This window comes from Nematostella vectensis, chromosome 5 (assembly GCF_932526225.1).
Source record: "Nematostella vectensis chromosome 5, jaNemVect1.1, whole genome shotgun sequence".
Taxonomy (NCBI): domain Eukaryota; kingdom Metazoa; phylum Cnidaria; class Anthozoa; order Actiniaria; family Edwardsiidae; genus Nematostella; species Nematostella vectensis.
The window spans coordinates 4210891-4225325 of NC_064038.1; the positions used below are offsets into that span (position 1 = coordinate 4210891).

General features: G+C 39.7%; 3 protein-coding genes across 6 annotated transcripts in view; 1 reads left to right on the forward strand and 2 right to left on the reverse strand.

The window, feature by feature from the left end:
- Positions 1–937, reverse strand: part of LOC116601445 (coiled-coil and C2 domain-containing protein 2A) — a 31739-nt gene extending 30802 nt beyond the window's left edge. For all 4 annotated transcript variants that reach the window (XM_048727393.1, XM_048727392.1, XM_048727391.1 and 1 more), the window contains exon 1: positions 519–937. In XM_048727393.1, coding sequence (XP_048583350.1) covers positions 519–535 — 17 coding nt within the window. In that variant the 5' untranslated portion in view covers positions 536–937. The remainder of the gene's footprint in view (positions 1–518) is intronic.
- On the forward strand, positions 267–6419 carry LOC5517773. Its single transcript, XM_001637718.3, has 6 exons — positions 267–398; positions 1119–1210; positions 1700–2144; positions 2679–3024; positions 4215–4304; positions 5125–6419. The coding sequence occupies exons 1-6, from the start codon at positions 377–379 to the stop codon at positions 5522–5524; spliced, it is 1395 nt and encodes a 464-aa protein (XP_001637768.2). The 5' UTR covers positions 267–376; the 3' UTR covers positions 5525–6419.
- A 938-nt stretch (positions 6420–7357) lies between these two features.
- Positions 7358–9461, reverse strand: LOC5517834 (40S ribosomal protein S15). Its single transcript, XM_001637780.3, has 3 exons — positions 9367–9461; positions 8868–9200; positions 7358–7511 (listed from the first exon to the last, which is right to left on the reverse strand). Exons 1-3 carry the CDS (start codon positions 9424–9426, stop codon positions 7398–7400), a joined length of 507 nt encoding a protein of 168 aa, XP_001637830.2. The 5' UTR covers positions 9427–9461; the 3' UTR covers positions 7358–7397.
- Positions 9462–14435: the final 4974 nt, after the last annotated feature.

The following is a 14435-nucleotide window of genomic DNA, read 5'->3' on the forward strand; positions in this document are numbered from 1 at the left end:
CATGTGCTGTTTAAGGCTGGATCCAATGATCCGAAAACCTATTGACCCCCCCCCATGCATAGTATTAACATAAATCCATAGTGCAAGGTGGGGTCTGCCATTTCCGCTAGATCACATGACCTACTAGGTTAGGAATAGCACAATATACAGTCAAATGACAAAACGTTGTTATCAACGGGCTTCGTGACAAGCCCATGTGTAAGCATGGGTGAAAAACGCTGAAGCGCCTAGCTGCATATATTAGCCACCGCATAAATTCAGACAGACGGTTGACGACAACATTATGTCAGTTGACTGTATGTATCAAGGGAGAGTGAGTACATGGTAATGAGTTGATAAACAATTATTGGATGAGGTATTTGTGGTATCCGGAATAATGTCGAGACAAGTGGAAACAGGTGAGGACAATGGCCGAGTTTAACATCGAGTTAACAGTTTAAAATCAAGTTAACAGTGTACAAAAGGCGTTAGTAACAAAACACAATCTTAAGTAAAATTACAAATGCAAAACAGCTCACCTGTTAGTATCATCCATGTTGTTTTTATCTTTTTGACGGTATTTATCTTCGCTACTAAGACCTATTTGGTTGTCAAGATTACTTGTATCTCTTCTACTCAGGAAGCCGTACCATTTCACTCATTTTACATTTTACGGCACGAAATGTGCCGAAGTTTTTTTTTGTTGTCATTTCAAGAGACTTTCACTCAACACACAGCCACGGAATTCTCCAAAACGCAGTAGACCAATCACAGTTAGATTAAGCCATAGTATTGTAGTGTAATTCAGTTAGATCCTTTGCCAAATTTCATTGATAAATAGCTAGCAAACAAAAAATAAACACCGACACAACAAAATGTCTCCGAGTTTTTCAAGAACGGAATTTCGCGCGTGGTGCCTAGTCTACCACGGCTGGTTATACCGCTCGTTACAGTCCACACTTCCCAGAACCCTCAGCGCGCCTAGGCATAACATTTTGAAAAATTCGTTTGACTGTCAATTTATTTCGGAAGGGAATTCAATTTTTAATACTGTAGGCCTGGACCCGATTTACAACGTTGTTCGGATTTTCGAGGAACCTGACTTTGTGGTTTTTCTGTTATTAATCCAATCGTTTAAGGGAAAATCTGTGATCTTCGACAAGGCCGCGATCTTGTGGATTTAGTTGTCAAGGACGCGTTTTTACCTTGGAAATCCAATTCCTGTAAAATGGTAAGAGAACTTTAGCTTTTAAGTTATACTTATGCGATTTATTGTTTTTATAAAAGGTAAATCCGTTGTTTTATATTCGACCGCCATCTTTTGTCTGTATGGTGCAAAATACATTCAAACAGATGGCGAAAATCACAAACTAACAGCAAATAGAGAAAAAGGGTAGATGGACGAGACCCAAGCAAATAGCATAAAAATCTAAATATTTTTCCACTCCTTCCGGCTATTTTAGAATATCCAAAGAATAACGTTTTTACAGCAATTTCATAAGTAACTGAACAATTGTGATTAATCATGAACTACGAACCACAACAAAATAATAAATATCACACTCCTGCCTCTAGCCTTTTAAATTGATTTTCTTCCATTTTCTTTCCATTTTCAGCCATGTTTCCGAAAAGGCTTTAAAAAGTGCCTTAAAAAACACTTGGTTTAAAATAAGCCCTCTGGGGGTGTAATGGGTGTTTTTTTTCTTGCTTTTCTTTCCAGGATAGTGACTCCGACTGGGATAGTCTCTCCGGCGAAGCGGGCCCAACATCAGAACCAGAACCCACTCCTAGAAACCTGCAACCTACTCCCCCAGCCCTGAGTACCAATTCCCCAAGACATGGTAACAGACGCCCTCTCACCCAGGGGGGGTCGAGTTCAAAGCCAAGTTCTCCAGCTATCAATAAGGCACCATCTACAGCACCAAGCAATCGACCAAGTCAGATTTATGGAAAGTCAGGGCCAACCTCATTTGTTGACAAGGGAATGGGTGTTACAAAATTTTCTGATACTGGTTTAGACAGCAGAAAGAATATAGAATCTCCGGTACTGGGAAATGGCAAAAACAAAAAGAAAAGTGTCAAGGGAATAAATAATAATGGACTGGAGCTGAATGACATGGATCTGAGCCCTGCAACAAATCAACCACCTTACACTGACTTTAAAGGTGATCATCCCTTTGCTTAGGCTTTCCAAACTACTTTTTTGTCCTTCCTTCCTTGTCTATAAGGCAGGGGATATTCACTGACAAAAGAAATAGGATTTTTGTGTTTGACGCTTGGCCAGCTTTAGATGTGTCAATTTATTTTAACTACATCCATTATGAAGTAAAAAGAGAGATGTTAAAAGAGTGTGAAGGTATGCTTTAAGTATCAAGAAAATCCAAGTCAGTTTATAGGGAATATTGGGGAATGTTTGTGATTTCTTTCATCAAAAGTTTGAATAAATCTTAAGATTCTCACTTCCTTATCCAAAACTATGCCTAGTTATAGTCTTATATCAATAGCATTCTATTTGTGTGTGTACATTATGTTTCTGGCAAATTATTACACTGTTACTATACAGTATGTGTGTTCTCTAGTGACTTCCAGTGAAATCTTTTTTCCCTTAGTATTATTTATAATGGACATATTGTGATTCCTTCCTACTATTTGTTATTTTTACTTGATTTTGAAAAAAAATGTTTTTTTTTCCATCTAAGATATATCATCAATGGGAGATACTCAACAGAATGCCAGTATATCTGAACAGAAAAAAAGCAAAAAGAAGGATGCCTACTTTAGAAGTCAAACACCAGACTATTTCAAGTCAGATAGAGCAAATAACTCCTGGGATGAGCCTGAAGCATCGGAGGGCCCTGGACTAATCAGCATCAGGGGAATGGCAGAATCCCCACTGCAACCAGTAGCTCCACCCCCATCTAACCACAAACAGTTGTCAGCAGGAGGAGTGTTAGGTGATGTTGCTGTGGATGCAGAAAAACCTTTAAAGGGTATTGATGGTGTGGAGACATGCTGCGTACCTTACCAGACCACGCCCGGCATGGGGTAAGTTGGACTTTGTCCAGTTTAGGATGAGTTACCATTGTCAAACCACACTCAGCATGGGGTTAATTAACATCTCAGACCTTGCCCTGCATAGTAGGGTTAACTGACATGTCAGACCTTGCCCTGCATAGTAGGGTTAACTGACATGTCAGACCTTGCCCTGCATAGTAGGGTTAACTGACATGTCAGACCTTGCCCTGCATAGTAGGGTTAACTGACATGTCAGACCTTGCCCTGCATAGTAGGGTTAACTGACATATCAGACCTTGCCCTGCATAGTAGGGTTAACTGACATGTCAGACCTTGCCCTGCATAGTAGGGTTAACTGACATGTCAGACCTTGCCCTGCATAGTAGGGTTAACTGACATGTCAGACCTTGCCCTGCATAGTAGGGTTAACTGACATGTCAGACCTTGCCCTGCATAGTAGGGTTAACTGACATGTCAGACCTTGCCCTGCATAGTAGGGTTAACTGACATGTCAGACCTTGCCCTGCATAGTAGGGTTAACTGACATGTCAGACCTTGCCCTGCATAGTAGGGTTAACTGACATGTCAGACCTTGCCCTGCATAGTAGGGTTAACTGACATGTCAGACCTTGCCCTGCATAGTAGGGTTAACTGACATGTCAGACCTTGCCCTGCATAGTAGGGTTAACTGACATGTCAGACCTTGCCCTGCATAGTAGGGTTAACTGACATGTCAGTAAAGTGTGTGGCATTTTGTGGCATTTTTCTTGGAGTGACTTTTTACAAGAGAGGCACATAATTTGAGGCTGGTGCATATTTGTATTTTGAGTTGCAAGTACAGTACAGTACAATACAATACAGTACAGTACAGCTTGCAGGGAACTTAAAATTGTGTGCTCGTTTATTGCGCGTTTTTGGGGGTGACAATTGATCTTCGCTTGCGAAACAAAGACAGTATAATGTTGGCGGCAACTAAACTATGATTGTTTTCTCTTGATTTTCAACTCGTGCATCAAAAAAAGAATGATGATACTGTTGAATGAGTGACGATGATGGTGGTTATGAATGATATTGTTGCTGATGTCACGATGATGGAGGTTGATGGTGATAAAATAAACTATAAAATAGAGTTTGTGAATATATAAATAATGCAGATGATAATGTTGATTATGGTTACACTTTCATGATATTGATTCTCATTTCTCCTCTCTCATCTCTAGTCAACAGTATATATTTTACCATGGGAGAAACCATTTCTTAGATGTCTCACCTGAATGGAGAGAGCCTTATTTGGATGATATTGGAGAAAGGTACAAAGGTTTTTTCCCCTATTCCTTTGTTGAAAATTTGAAAAAAAAGGTTAAAATGCTCACCCTAAAATTCTAAGAACTGTGTATATCAAAAGAGCACCATCTTCTGAATACAGTGGAACCCCTTTAATATGGACGTCCTCGGGGCTTTCATAAATGTCCGAATTATCTGGGTGTCTGTATTAAGCAGGCTTCCCTAAAAGACATTAAAAATGCATTTTAACACTCAGAACGCATGCTACAGCAACACAAGAAATTTTTATCTTTAAAACTCATGTATCAAGTTACATTTTGATCAAGTACTTCTGCGAACTAGTGACATGTTCCGGGTATTTCTTTATTAGTCAAATTCATAGGGATATTTTATTTTAAACACGACAACAAAACAGGATAACTACAGTAATTCTTTCATCGATCGTCCTTGCGACGATTCTAAATCTGTTTTACTGTAATTCAACACAGGTTGTGAAAACTCTGATCAGAAGGCCTTTTTCGAGCATCAATCTCCTAAAAGTGTGAGACTCGAATTCCTTTTGTCTGTAAAGCTGGGTTAGTTTTGTATGAAAAATGTCTTTTGGGACACATAAAAGTGTCCGTTGTCCGTATTAACTGGTGTCTGTATAAAAGGGGTTAAATTATAAGAGAATATATAAGACTTTTGTTGGACTACTGTCCATATCTTGCTCCCCCCCCCCCCCCCCTTCCCCCCAAAAAAATCTGTGTCCCTTTTTTTGTTTTCTTTGCATGTGAATAACTAAAACATGAAATATTTTTTCTCTTATGGAAAACACACAATGTCTTATACAAATTTCTATTCCAGGTCAGAACGTTGGATGAAGTATTTCTGGCAGGAATTCTTTGGAGCTTTGGGCCTCATTGTAGACTTTGCCTTGATATTTGTGTTGGAGTTATTACGGTTTCTGCTACGCAAGGTTGTACTCAGGGTTGTCTCTGGTGTTATGACCATATTTAGTGACCACCTGATGAAACCATCCCTCTCAGTAACTTTCAATAGCTTTATTCAGCCCCTTTGTGTGTTTACTTGGAACGTTTTCTCAGCTATGCGAAACGCTGTTAGCCCATTACTGGATATCTCTAGGGAAGTATCATCCCAAGTAGCTGGTTTAGTTAGAAGCTTCAGGTTATTTGAGCTCAATTGGCAGCCCGTCATAAATGGAGACAGTGCTTTGGTATCTAGGCAGAGAATCCAGGAAATATAGTACAAGGGACGAGCATTTGTCAGTGTTTAGCATTAGTCATTGTGCAGTTGAAGCTGTTAGAAGACCAGGCCATGGCAAGGGAAAGTCAAGAAAATCATTCCAATATCCCCCTAAAAATTAGTCCGCTTAGCAGCCGATTTTAGTATCACGCAGTGCGTATCACAGTGAGCCAAAAAGGGTTTAAATATTTTATATCCCAGTGACTACACTGAAAATGCGAAAAGTGTCTTCTTAGCGCGCTGACGTGCACCGGAATGACGCTACGAGTGCGCGCTGTTATTTTTGCCATTCGCAATTCATAAAAATCCATGCAGCAATCCAAAGAACGAAAACTACAAGCTCAAAACTTGTATTCCAACTGATGGATTCTCACTTAGACTGTTTTCTTATTGTTCTGCAGAGTGCTGGAATAGAATATAAAGCAAAAGTTTTCAATTTTGAAATGTCTTCTGCGCGCGCTGACGTGCACGGAAATGACGCCACGAGCGCGCGCTGTTGTGAAGTTTTTTGTCATTGCTTTTTCTTTCACGTTTCAGGATAAATTCTAAAAAAACATATCGATGATTCTATAAATGAAATAAAGCATTCTCTCTGTGCCTTCATAGCGCTTTGAAAAGCTTGGTGTTTGTTTGAGGAGTTATTGAGCAGGCGAAGAGTGAGTTTTGACTGCACAAAAATGTTCACAGGACAGATATCACTTTGGCTGGACGTTATCGACTGATATTTGCCCTGCGAAATTGTGCACGTGACCCGTATTGACCATTGATTGCGCTTGAAAATTCATCACTGGGGATATAATGTAAGATATACGGTACAGAGGATGTCCGTTGCGTTTATAGATATAATTAATTGCAAACAAGGAAAGAAAAATAAACAGACAAATGGATGAATGATAGATGAAGAGATTTTATTTCGGCATTTTCCATAAGTTGGGGTGGTAATTAGGTTTGGAGGGACGTCGGTAAAGACTCAGAGATACAAGGCAAGGTCAAACTGATGCGAAGCACCCTACCCCGACTGGTAGAATTTAGCATAGCGTGTATTATTGTCTTTTGATCTACGAACGGCCCATCGAGCGTCACTATCACGAATATTTTCAAATTCAAAAAAGATTTTCGCCGCTCAAACGGCAAAATGGGGACGAATAGACGATTAAAAGTATGGTTGGGAAGAAAAATAAGTTTGCTATGATTCTGCGAGGTTTATTTTGCCGTGCGAGTCTGGATTTCGAAAGGATCGGTGGATTTGTACCCTGGGAACCGCTCCGGACTTCGCTAGAGCCGCGAAGCGGCGTCAAGTCGTTGACGCGGCTCTAGCGAAGTTCGGAGCCTCTGGTACCCAGGGTAGTGGATTTGTTAAGCATTTTGGAATTTGGCGGTTGTCGGAATTTGCAATCTTGTGAGCCTGGGCTACCTGTGATTTTTCTGAAAATTCAGGGACAGTTGTATCTTGAAATACTTGCGATACTGAGTTTCCTGACCTCGTATTAGTGCGGTCCCAGACTCTAAAAGTTGGAAAAGGATTGGGGGGGGGGGGGGGGGGGGGGCTGAAAATTCACCAGAAGCCTTCCGTAAATGGTTTCTTTTCAATAAATTCACACTGCCCACAATCTCAGTGGGATAAACAGCTACTAAGCACAATGCCCTGGGTTCTACTTAGATGTAAGAACCTTTCCCAAAGGACACCTTTGTACTAGGTATTAGCTGTTTTCACCATTTTTTGTTCTACAGAAACAAAGCTATGTGACCCCTGCACAGGTTCTTAAACTGAAGTAGACCCATACCCTGCAAAACTAGGTACATTAATCCTAGAATAAAACAACTGACACAACAATCCAGTAGTTAACTGTTTATTAGCTATTCACAGCGATGGTTTACTTCAGAGGGATGAATCGTGAAGAGTGTGTGGCACCAATACCGGGACGGCCGTGCTTGACAGGCTTGTAGGTGATGGAGAATTCACCAAGATAGTGACCAATCATCTCCGGCTACAAACAAAACAAATGCTATCAATAATAATAATGATACCATTTCCTTACACTCTGTATCTACTGTAATTTAGATCACTACATTTCTCTGACTGTATGTTACAAATTTGTTTACTGGTAATACTAACCAATAGGATGATGGCAATTTTTATGAACTTTTCTAAACTAGTGTCAAATTTCTCAAATGTAGTCTGGAAAAGGGAAAATGATGATGACCCCAGGGTGAGGTCACAGTTTGTCATGTCTCTGTTTTTCAGCAAGCAAATTACATGCACCCATTTCTAAAAAGTCACACTCTGAGAATCCATGTGTCATAATCCACAGTATGTACCTCAAATCCATTTTTTTTAGAAAGCTTAAGCATTCTTGTTTATGTACCTGCAAACATGGCATTCAGTGACCAGGATTCAACTATATATGTTAACGTATTTTCCAGGAAATAATCCACACACTTAAAAAAAGCTCATCTTTCAAAAAAAAGGTAGAAATAGCAAGGATACCTCTTAGGATTAAGCAGCGCATCTTTATCACTGAACGTTTGTACTTTCACATGCGGGCTTGTGCTCGTTCACGGCAATTTGCCATTTTGGACAAGGTGCAAAGAAACTGGGTCTAGTAAATTAGAACATTGCGGAAAATTGCAAAGGAAGCATAAATAATTGTTGTTTTTTAGCGAGTTTTTTTGGCTTATTTGCCTAAAACACATTATGAGGGAATTTAAGATACTCTTCGTTGGGAATACCTTTTACTACGTTTTTTTATAGCAACCTTTTCTCACCTACAATGAGATTGCTGCATTTTCCTATTGATTTCCGCTTTTTATAATACTGATAACAATGGGTTCCACGTAGTAAAAAAGTGTGCATAATACGTGGATAAATACGGTACACTTCAACCACATTTGGTTATGACAAGTGGATTATCAAGTACAACCAGATTTGAAATAAGTGTATATTTATTGTATGGAACTCTAACTGGACTTAATACATAACATAAGAACAATATCAAGAAGCAAAGGCCATTTTACGACAAACTGTTTTGTCGCTTAAATCTTTGTTTTTCTGCTAAAATTTCACAGCCTTTCCTACAATAACGAAGTGCATTTTGTAAGCATGTTCTCATATTATCATGTCTCTGATACAGTAATGCTTTGTTTTTATATATCTTCTGTATCATATATCTGTCTTCCAAAATAAGGACTATATATAGGAATATACTATGAGCTAACACAAGTTTGCAAACGATACAATTCAACAAGTGAATATAATTTTAAGTGCTAAGTAGATGCGTGCGCGAGTAGTGACGAATGGAGGCAAATCACAAGGTTATATTGTCTAGAATTCCAACAAGAATTACCTTGATTTCGACCTGCGTGAAGGTCTTGCCGTTGTAAACACCAACCACGCTACCGATCATCTCAGGGACAATAATCATGTTCCTCAGATGGGTCTTCACGACCTCGGGTTTCTCCATTGGAGCTGCTTCTTTCTTGGCCTTCCTCAATCTCTTCATCAAAGCCAACGGCTTTCTCTTCAGACCCCTAGTAAATCGTCGCCTCTGTCGGCAGCACACAAGCTCCATAAGTTGCTCGTGAGAGAGATCTAGGAGCTGGTCCAAGTCTACTCCTCGGTAAGTGAACTTACGGAAGGTTCGCTTCCGCTTGATCTGTGCATCGGTTACTTGGTCGGCCTAACGTAGAAACAAGTCGAAAATCACATAAATACCTTGTCTCTTCTAAAACTACAAAGCTCTTAATAACACATGACTATCAAACTTTCCCCAAAAAACACAAATAGAAAAAAATTTCATTCGTATGCTAGGATGAAGATGGATTTAAAATCCATATTCAACTCACCATCTTGCCTTGTAGACAGAAACAGTGAAAGAGAACGACAAGAAGCACTGTCGGCCCCATGCCCTCCCGTGTACCACAGGAAGCCCATTGATTTCTAAAGGAGGGGGGCAGTCTCTCGTCCGCACTGGATTTCTATGTTCTCTTGGTTGTTATCATTCAGAACTACAACTTTAATTAATTTTTAAATTTTATTTATTTATTTAATTAATTTAATATCCCTGTAAGACAGTCAAACCTATTCTTGATGTCCCGTTATATAGGCCATATATGCCTTTGTGAAGTATATTATTAAACGTAAACGTAAACGTTTTCTTTCAAGTGATCTCCTAATCTTAGTACCACCAAGAACAGGACCACGAAATTTTAAAATTCTCTCCAATGGTTTTGATAGGTCCGGGGTTGGCGGTGAGATATATTTGCTTGAGGAGCGGTTCTCAAGCCAACTGAACTGTCGGTTGGGTTCACGGCTGGTCGAAAGTTTCCTACGCAAAAAAGAGATGGCGACTTCAGCATCATTCGGCTTTTTCGCTTAACATTAGAGCGTACTGCTTACCATTTTGAGATGATTTAAAACATTTTCTCAATATTTTTAAGGCCGAATTCTCGAAGACTTCGGGCTACGGAGAATAACGCTATATTACGGTGCAACCTTCTCTCTTCTTCTCTCGTCTTGTATGGGTGCTGAAAGGGAAACGAGTGAGTAAAATGGGCCCTAATACTCAGGAGAGATCCCAAAGAGACAAGAATAAAGTGAGTCCTTTATGAAATTTTCCATTTTTCATCACTATACAAATTCTCTTGCGTACAAGAATACAAACTGCATTCTGATTGGCTGAGCTACTAATGGTCTATCAGTGATAGATAATGAGTAGCGAAATGCTCGGAAAATGGCGGCTAATCATTTAAAACATCATTTTTATAGAAGTGAGCGACGACTTTTTAACGGAGTTATTAGATAATGCCATCCCAGAAAAATACAAAAAGGGCAACCACGTGCACAAAGTCACATGGGTTATGTTCACCGCACACCCGACACGTGCGCCAATGTATTCTGAAAAAAACAATGAAATATCTACTCTTTTGAACCATAGTCCAATCGGCCTCGAGAACTGATTGTTATTAATTGTTTTAGCCATCCTAAAGCTGTTCAAAACTAATTGTCTTTCTGGGACTAAAAAGCAAGAAAACCATGCAAAATAATTGGAAACGAGACGATGTTATATTGCAAAAAAGGAATGAAGCCAAAAATAATTAAAAGTCTTGACATACATGAGGGAATCTGTCGATCGTATCTGTTATTTTGAGGACGAAGTGCTCAATTTCTTGCTCATTTGACCAAGATAAACGTTTAATAATTAGTTAGAGGTCCGAGGGCATAAAGCTCTATAAAACTGTATCCATGACGACCGAAAACAATCAAAGATTTCAATGCACCTGCATGGCCTATTTAGAAAAAAAGGCCCAGAAGTCGACGATTTTTGACAGAACTTCGAGTTTTCTAAGAGTGTTTTAAGGCCACACTATGGATATCAGCGGTCAGCGGTTCTTGGACAAGATGGCAGCCATTTTTTCGGCTCCCCAAAAACGGCTAAATCCTGTTTAAATTTACGTGTTTATTTACGTCTGTGTCATTGAAGCAAGGGCGATGGATGAGACTCTACTCGAGAGGGTTAATTCGCTCGAAAAATCTATGGATTTTTTCAACAATCAGTTTGAACTGATCAAGAAGAAAGTCACAACGCTCGAAAGAGAGAACGAGGCATTAAGAGTCGAAAATAACGTCCTGAACTCACGTATATCTACAATCACCGATAAGTTAAGAGACCAAGAGGCTATACTTGACGAACAGGAGCAATACATGAGGAGGGAGTGTTTGGAATTTAAAGGGATTCCTAGTTTGGAACACGAGAATACTAATGATCTTGTTATTAAAGTCGCTCAACTCGCTGGGCAATTAGAATATTAACTTTTTCTGATTTTAGGACCCCTTCAAATCCATTATTCTACCAACTTAGTCTCCTCAAACTTCATGACATAATCTATCTTAACAATGCACTGTTTATGTATGACTTCCATTCAGATCATTTGCCATCTGTCTTTAAATCATTTTTCACAAATATTAACAGGATACATCAATATAATACAAGACTTGCTAGTAGGAAGACTTATTACCTGCCTAAGATACGCACAAACTATGGCAAATTTAACATTCGCTTTCTTGGTGTAAAAATCTGGAACGATATTCAGGATGATTATAAATCTAAATCTCGCTCCAGTTTCAAGACACTAATGATCAGCTCTCTTTTAGATCGTTACAAAAGCTAACTCTATTATTGTTGTAATTTACAAACTTAAGATTCTCTCCTATATATAAATGATCCCTATAATCGACCTCCCCTTGCTTGTGCGTGTTTTGTTCTTGTGCGTGCATCTATTGTTGTTTGTTTTTCGTTTCTATTTGTATTGATATTATATTGATGTATCATGTCGTTTACACATGCAATTTTCCGCTTGACCTAGCCGCTTAAGCTCGATTAGCTATGCTATTTCTTAATGCGGCTGGTGCCCAATTATAAAAATTATATTTATTTTTCTCCTTTTTCTTATTTAATAAGTAATATCTGTATAATAGAGGGTGCTAATAAAATATGTTGTTGTTGTTGTTGTTGTTGTATCACCGAAAACATTAGCCTCTTTACAAGGCCTGGCGATAAGTTCAGGCTTGAGTTTGCCAACCGTGATCAAACAACTATCATCCAAGAATCCATCACCTCAGCTTTCATCTCCTCCATCGCCATAATCGAAAACGTCTTCGTTCTTCTAGCTGTCTACCGTAACCCTCACTTACGCAGGACACAACTCCTCTACGTATCGGCTCTTGCTTTAGGTGACTTCTCCATGAACCTGGCTCTCGGGCCCCCTGTGGCATACAGCCTTGCTACAGGAGAAAAAGGGATTGGAGATTTTCTTTGCTCCGTGGTAGCACTTCTTGGGTATATCTCCGGTGGTTACACCTATCTCATTATCTGTCTTATGGCCGTTCAAAGGTACTGTAAATTGATGAACACCAGACTTTACGTGCTCCTTTTCGCGCGTAATAAAGTGAAGCTTTCAATAGTTTTGGCGTGGGTCGTCACAATCATTTTATTCTCGGTTCCTGTCTCTACCAGTGTTGTTGACTTTCATCCTGGCTTTGCATGTTGTTTTGTTGTATATTCTACAGTGGATTTGTTGTTCCCTTCTATGATACTTGCTTTAATTGTCGTCTCTGCACTTCTGTCTCATTTCTGCTACATCAAAATCTGGAGGTACGTCGTGCGCCACAGATCACAGATGGCGTCGTCGCAAGTGAATGCATCAGAGTTAAAAACTTCATTTATTCTCCTGCTTGTTATGAACAGCTTCTCGATTTGTATGGCACCGTTTGTTATCGTTAGCTTCACCGAAATCTACTCTGGAACGATGGACAATTTCCCCCGGCAATTTTACTTAGCCACAACAAACTCTGCTGGCATCTCCAGTTGCGTGAATCCCATGATTTATGCAATAATGTCCCCACAATTTAAACAGGAGTTCTTGCTCATGCTTGGGTGTAGACAAAGACGTCTTCGAGCAATCGCAGCTCATCATGCACCAGATCAGAAAGGAACCTGAGTGCTAGAACTTTTCTGCGACTTGAATTATTCAGGAGGATTCCAACGTCTGGAAGAGGTGCATTTTTGCGCTGTCAGTGTAAGTGGAAAATTGTCAAATGACGACAAAAGAATACCACGGCTATATCGTCATATTTCTACCAAATGCAGAGGATATGGATACGCCATTAAGTAATCGATGATAGAGGTATCAATGGAGACGATAAAAGTTCATCCTTTGAACGTAATTATTTGTGAGAGAGGCTCAGGTTCTAGTTGCTCGTGGTTTAATTATTAAAAAAATTAAAGATTTAAAAGATTCTGTTTTTGTAGAAAGCTTACTCATGTGTGGCCTCCTCGCTTGGTGATAACACCCTCTCAGAGATCCGAGATCTCAAAAACTAACCCTATCATACGAAAGCCGGGTTCAATGATTTCTATATTTCTTGTTTGTGACACTTGTATGAGTGATGTTGTCATGGTGTGAAAACACGTGTGTGCCACGCCTTTCGTATCTAATTTTATTTTTGGCTTTCGTTCGGATTTCCTGTGGTTGTACACAGAGGAGGGACACAGGGAGTCCAAAGGCCGACAAGAACTCCTTGGAAAGGCAATAGGTAGAGGCAGGGGCTCATAAGTAGGGGCAATCAACTTCCTCACATTCTTGTATTATATAGGTGTCACGGCGCTTCCTAGGATCAGGCTATTTTTAGACACGCGGATTAGCCAATCAGATGCGACCTTAGTGCTTACGTTTTGGCTGAGCTCAACTGCACGCGCAGTCTCAGATGTTTTCTCTTCGGTACTTTGACTTTTGTTGCTCTCTTCTTCAATGATGAATTCAGTTTTACCTACGAGTTTAAATTCTGGCTTGCAATTCTTTTGTTGAACAAACAAAACCGACGGATGATGGATAAATAAATATTCTTCCTAACTGAAATTTGCGCGTGATGCCTCACGTCACTAGCGCGCGCGACCAACGTCAACGTAGCTGATTGGCCAGTTCGTGCGCGCGCGTCCAAAAATAGCCTGATCCTAGGAAACGCCGTGACACTTATATAATGCAGATGATTGCCCCTACTTATGAGCCCCTGGTAGAGGAGATGAGACCGCAGGAGTCCGAATATGTCTTCATTTAGTAGCTGTGATCCTTTCAATTAATTTATAAACTTTTCAATCAAACGATGACATTGTTGTACTTTAGACGGCACAATAAATATTATGATAAATATTATGTTGCCTTTGTTGTTGTTTGTTGCTGTTTTTCGAGTTAAGGATATATCCAAAAATGTTAATATTTCTTCGTCAGGAGATGGGATTTCTAACTACTCTACTGGTTCATCCGCAAAATAAGGCTTTTTTCTTTCCCCCTCCCACATGGACACACCTCGTATCGGTGATTTCAAGGTGTTAACATGGCTTAAAGGGGCAATCATC

Bases quoted from the DNA above. Each gene is read 5' to 3' on its own strand.
- LOC5517834 (XM_001637780.3), bottom strand. From the start codon at position 9,426: ATGGGGCCGACAGTGCTTCTTGTCGTTCTCTTTCACTGTTTCTGTCTA. The intron at 9,201-9,366 runs GTGAGTTGAATA...TTTCTACGTTAG, and splicing joins TCTGTCTACAAGGCAAGATG to GCCGACCAAGTAACCGATGC. The intron at 7,512-8,867 runs GTAATTCTTGTT...TTTTGTTTGTAG, and splicing joins TCACGCAGGTCGAAATCAAG to CCGGAGATGATTGGTCACTA.
- LOC5517773 (XM_001637718.3), top strand. From the start codon at position 377: ATGTCGAGACAAGTGGAAACAG. The intron at 2,145-2,678 runs GTGATCATCCCT...TTTCCATCTAAG, and splicing joins ACCTTACACTGACTTTAAAG to ATATATCATCAATGGGAGAT. The intron at 4,305-5,124 runs GTACAAAGGTTT...TTTCTATTCCAG, and splicing joins TTGGATGATATTGGAGAAAG to GTCAGAACGTTGGATGAAGT.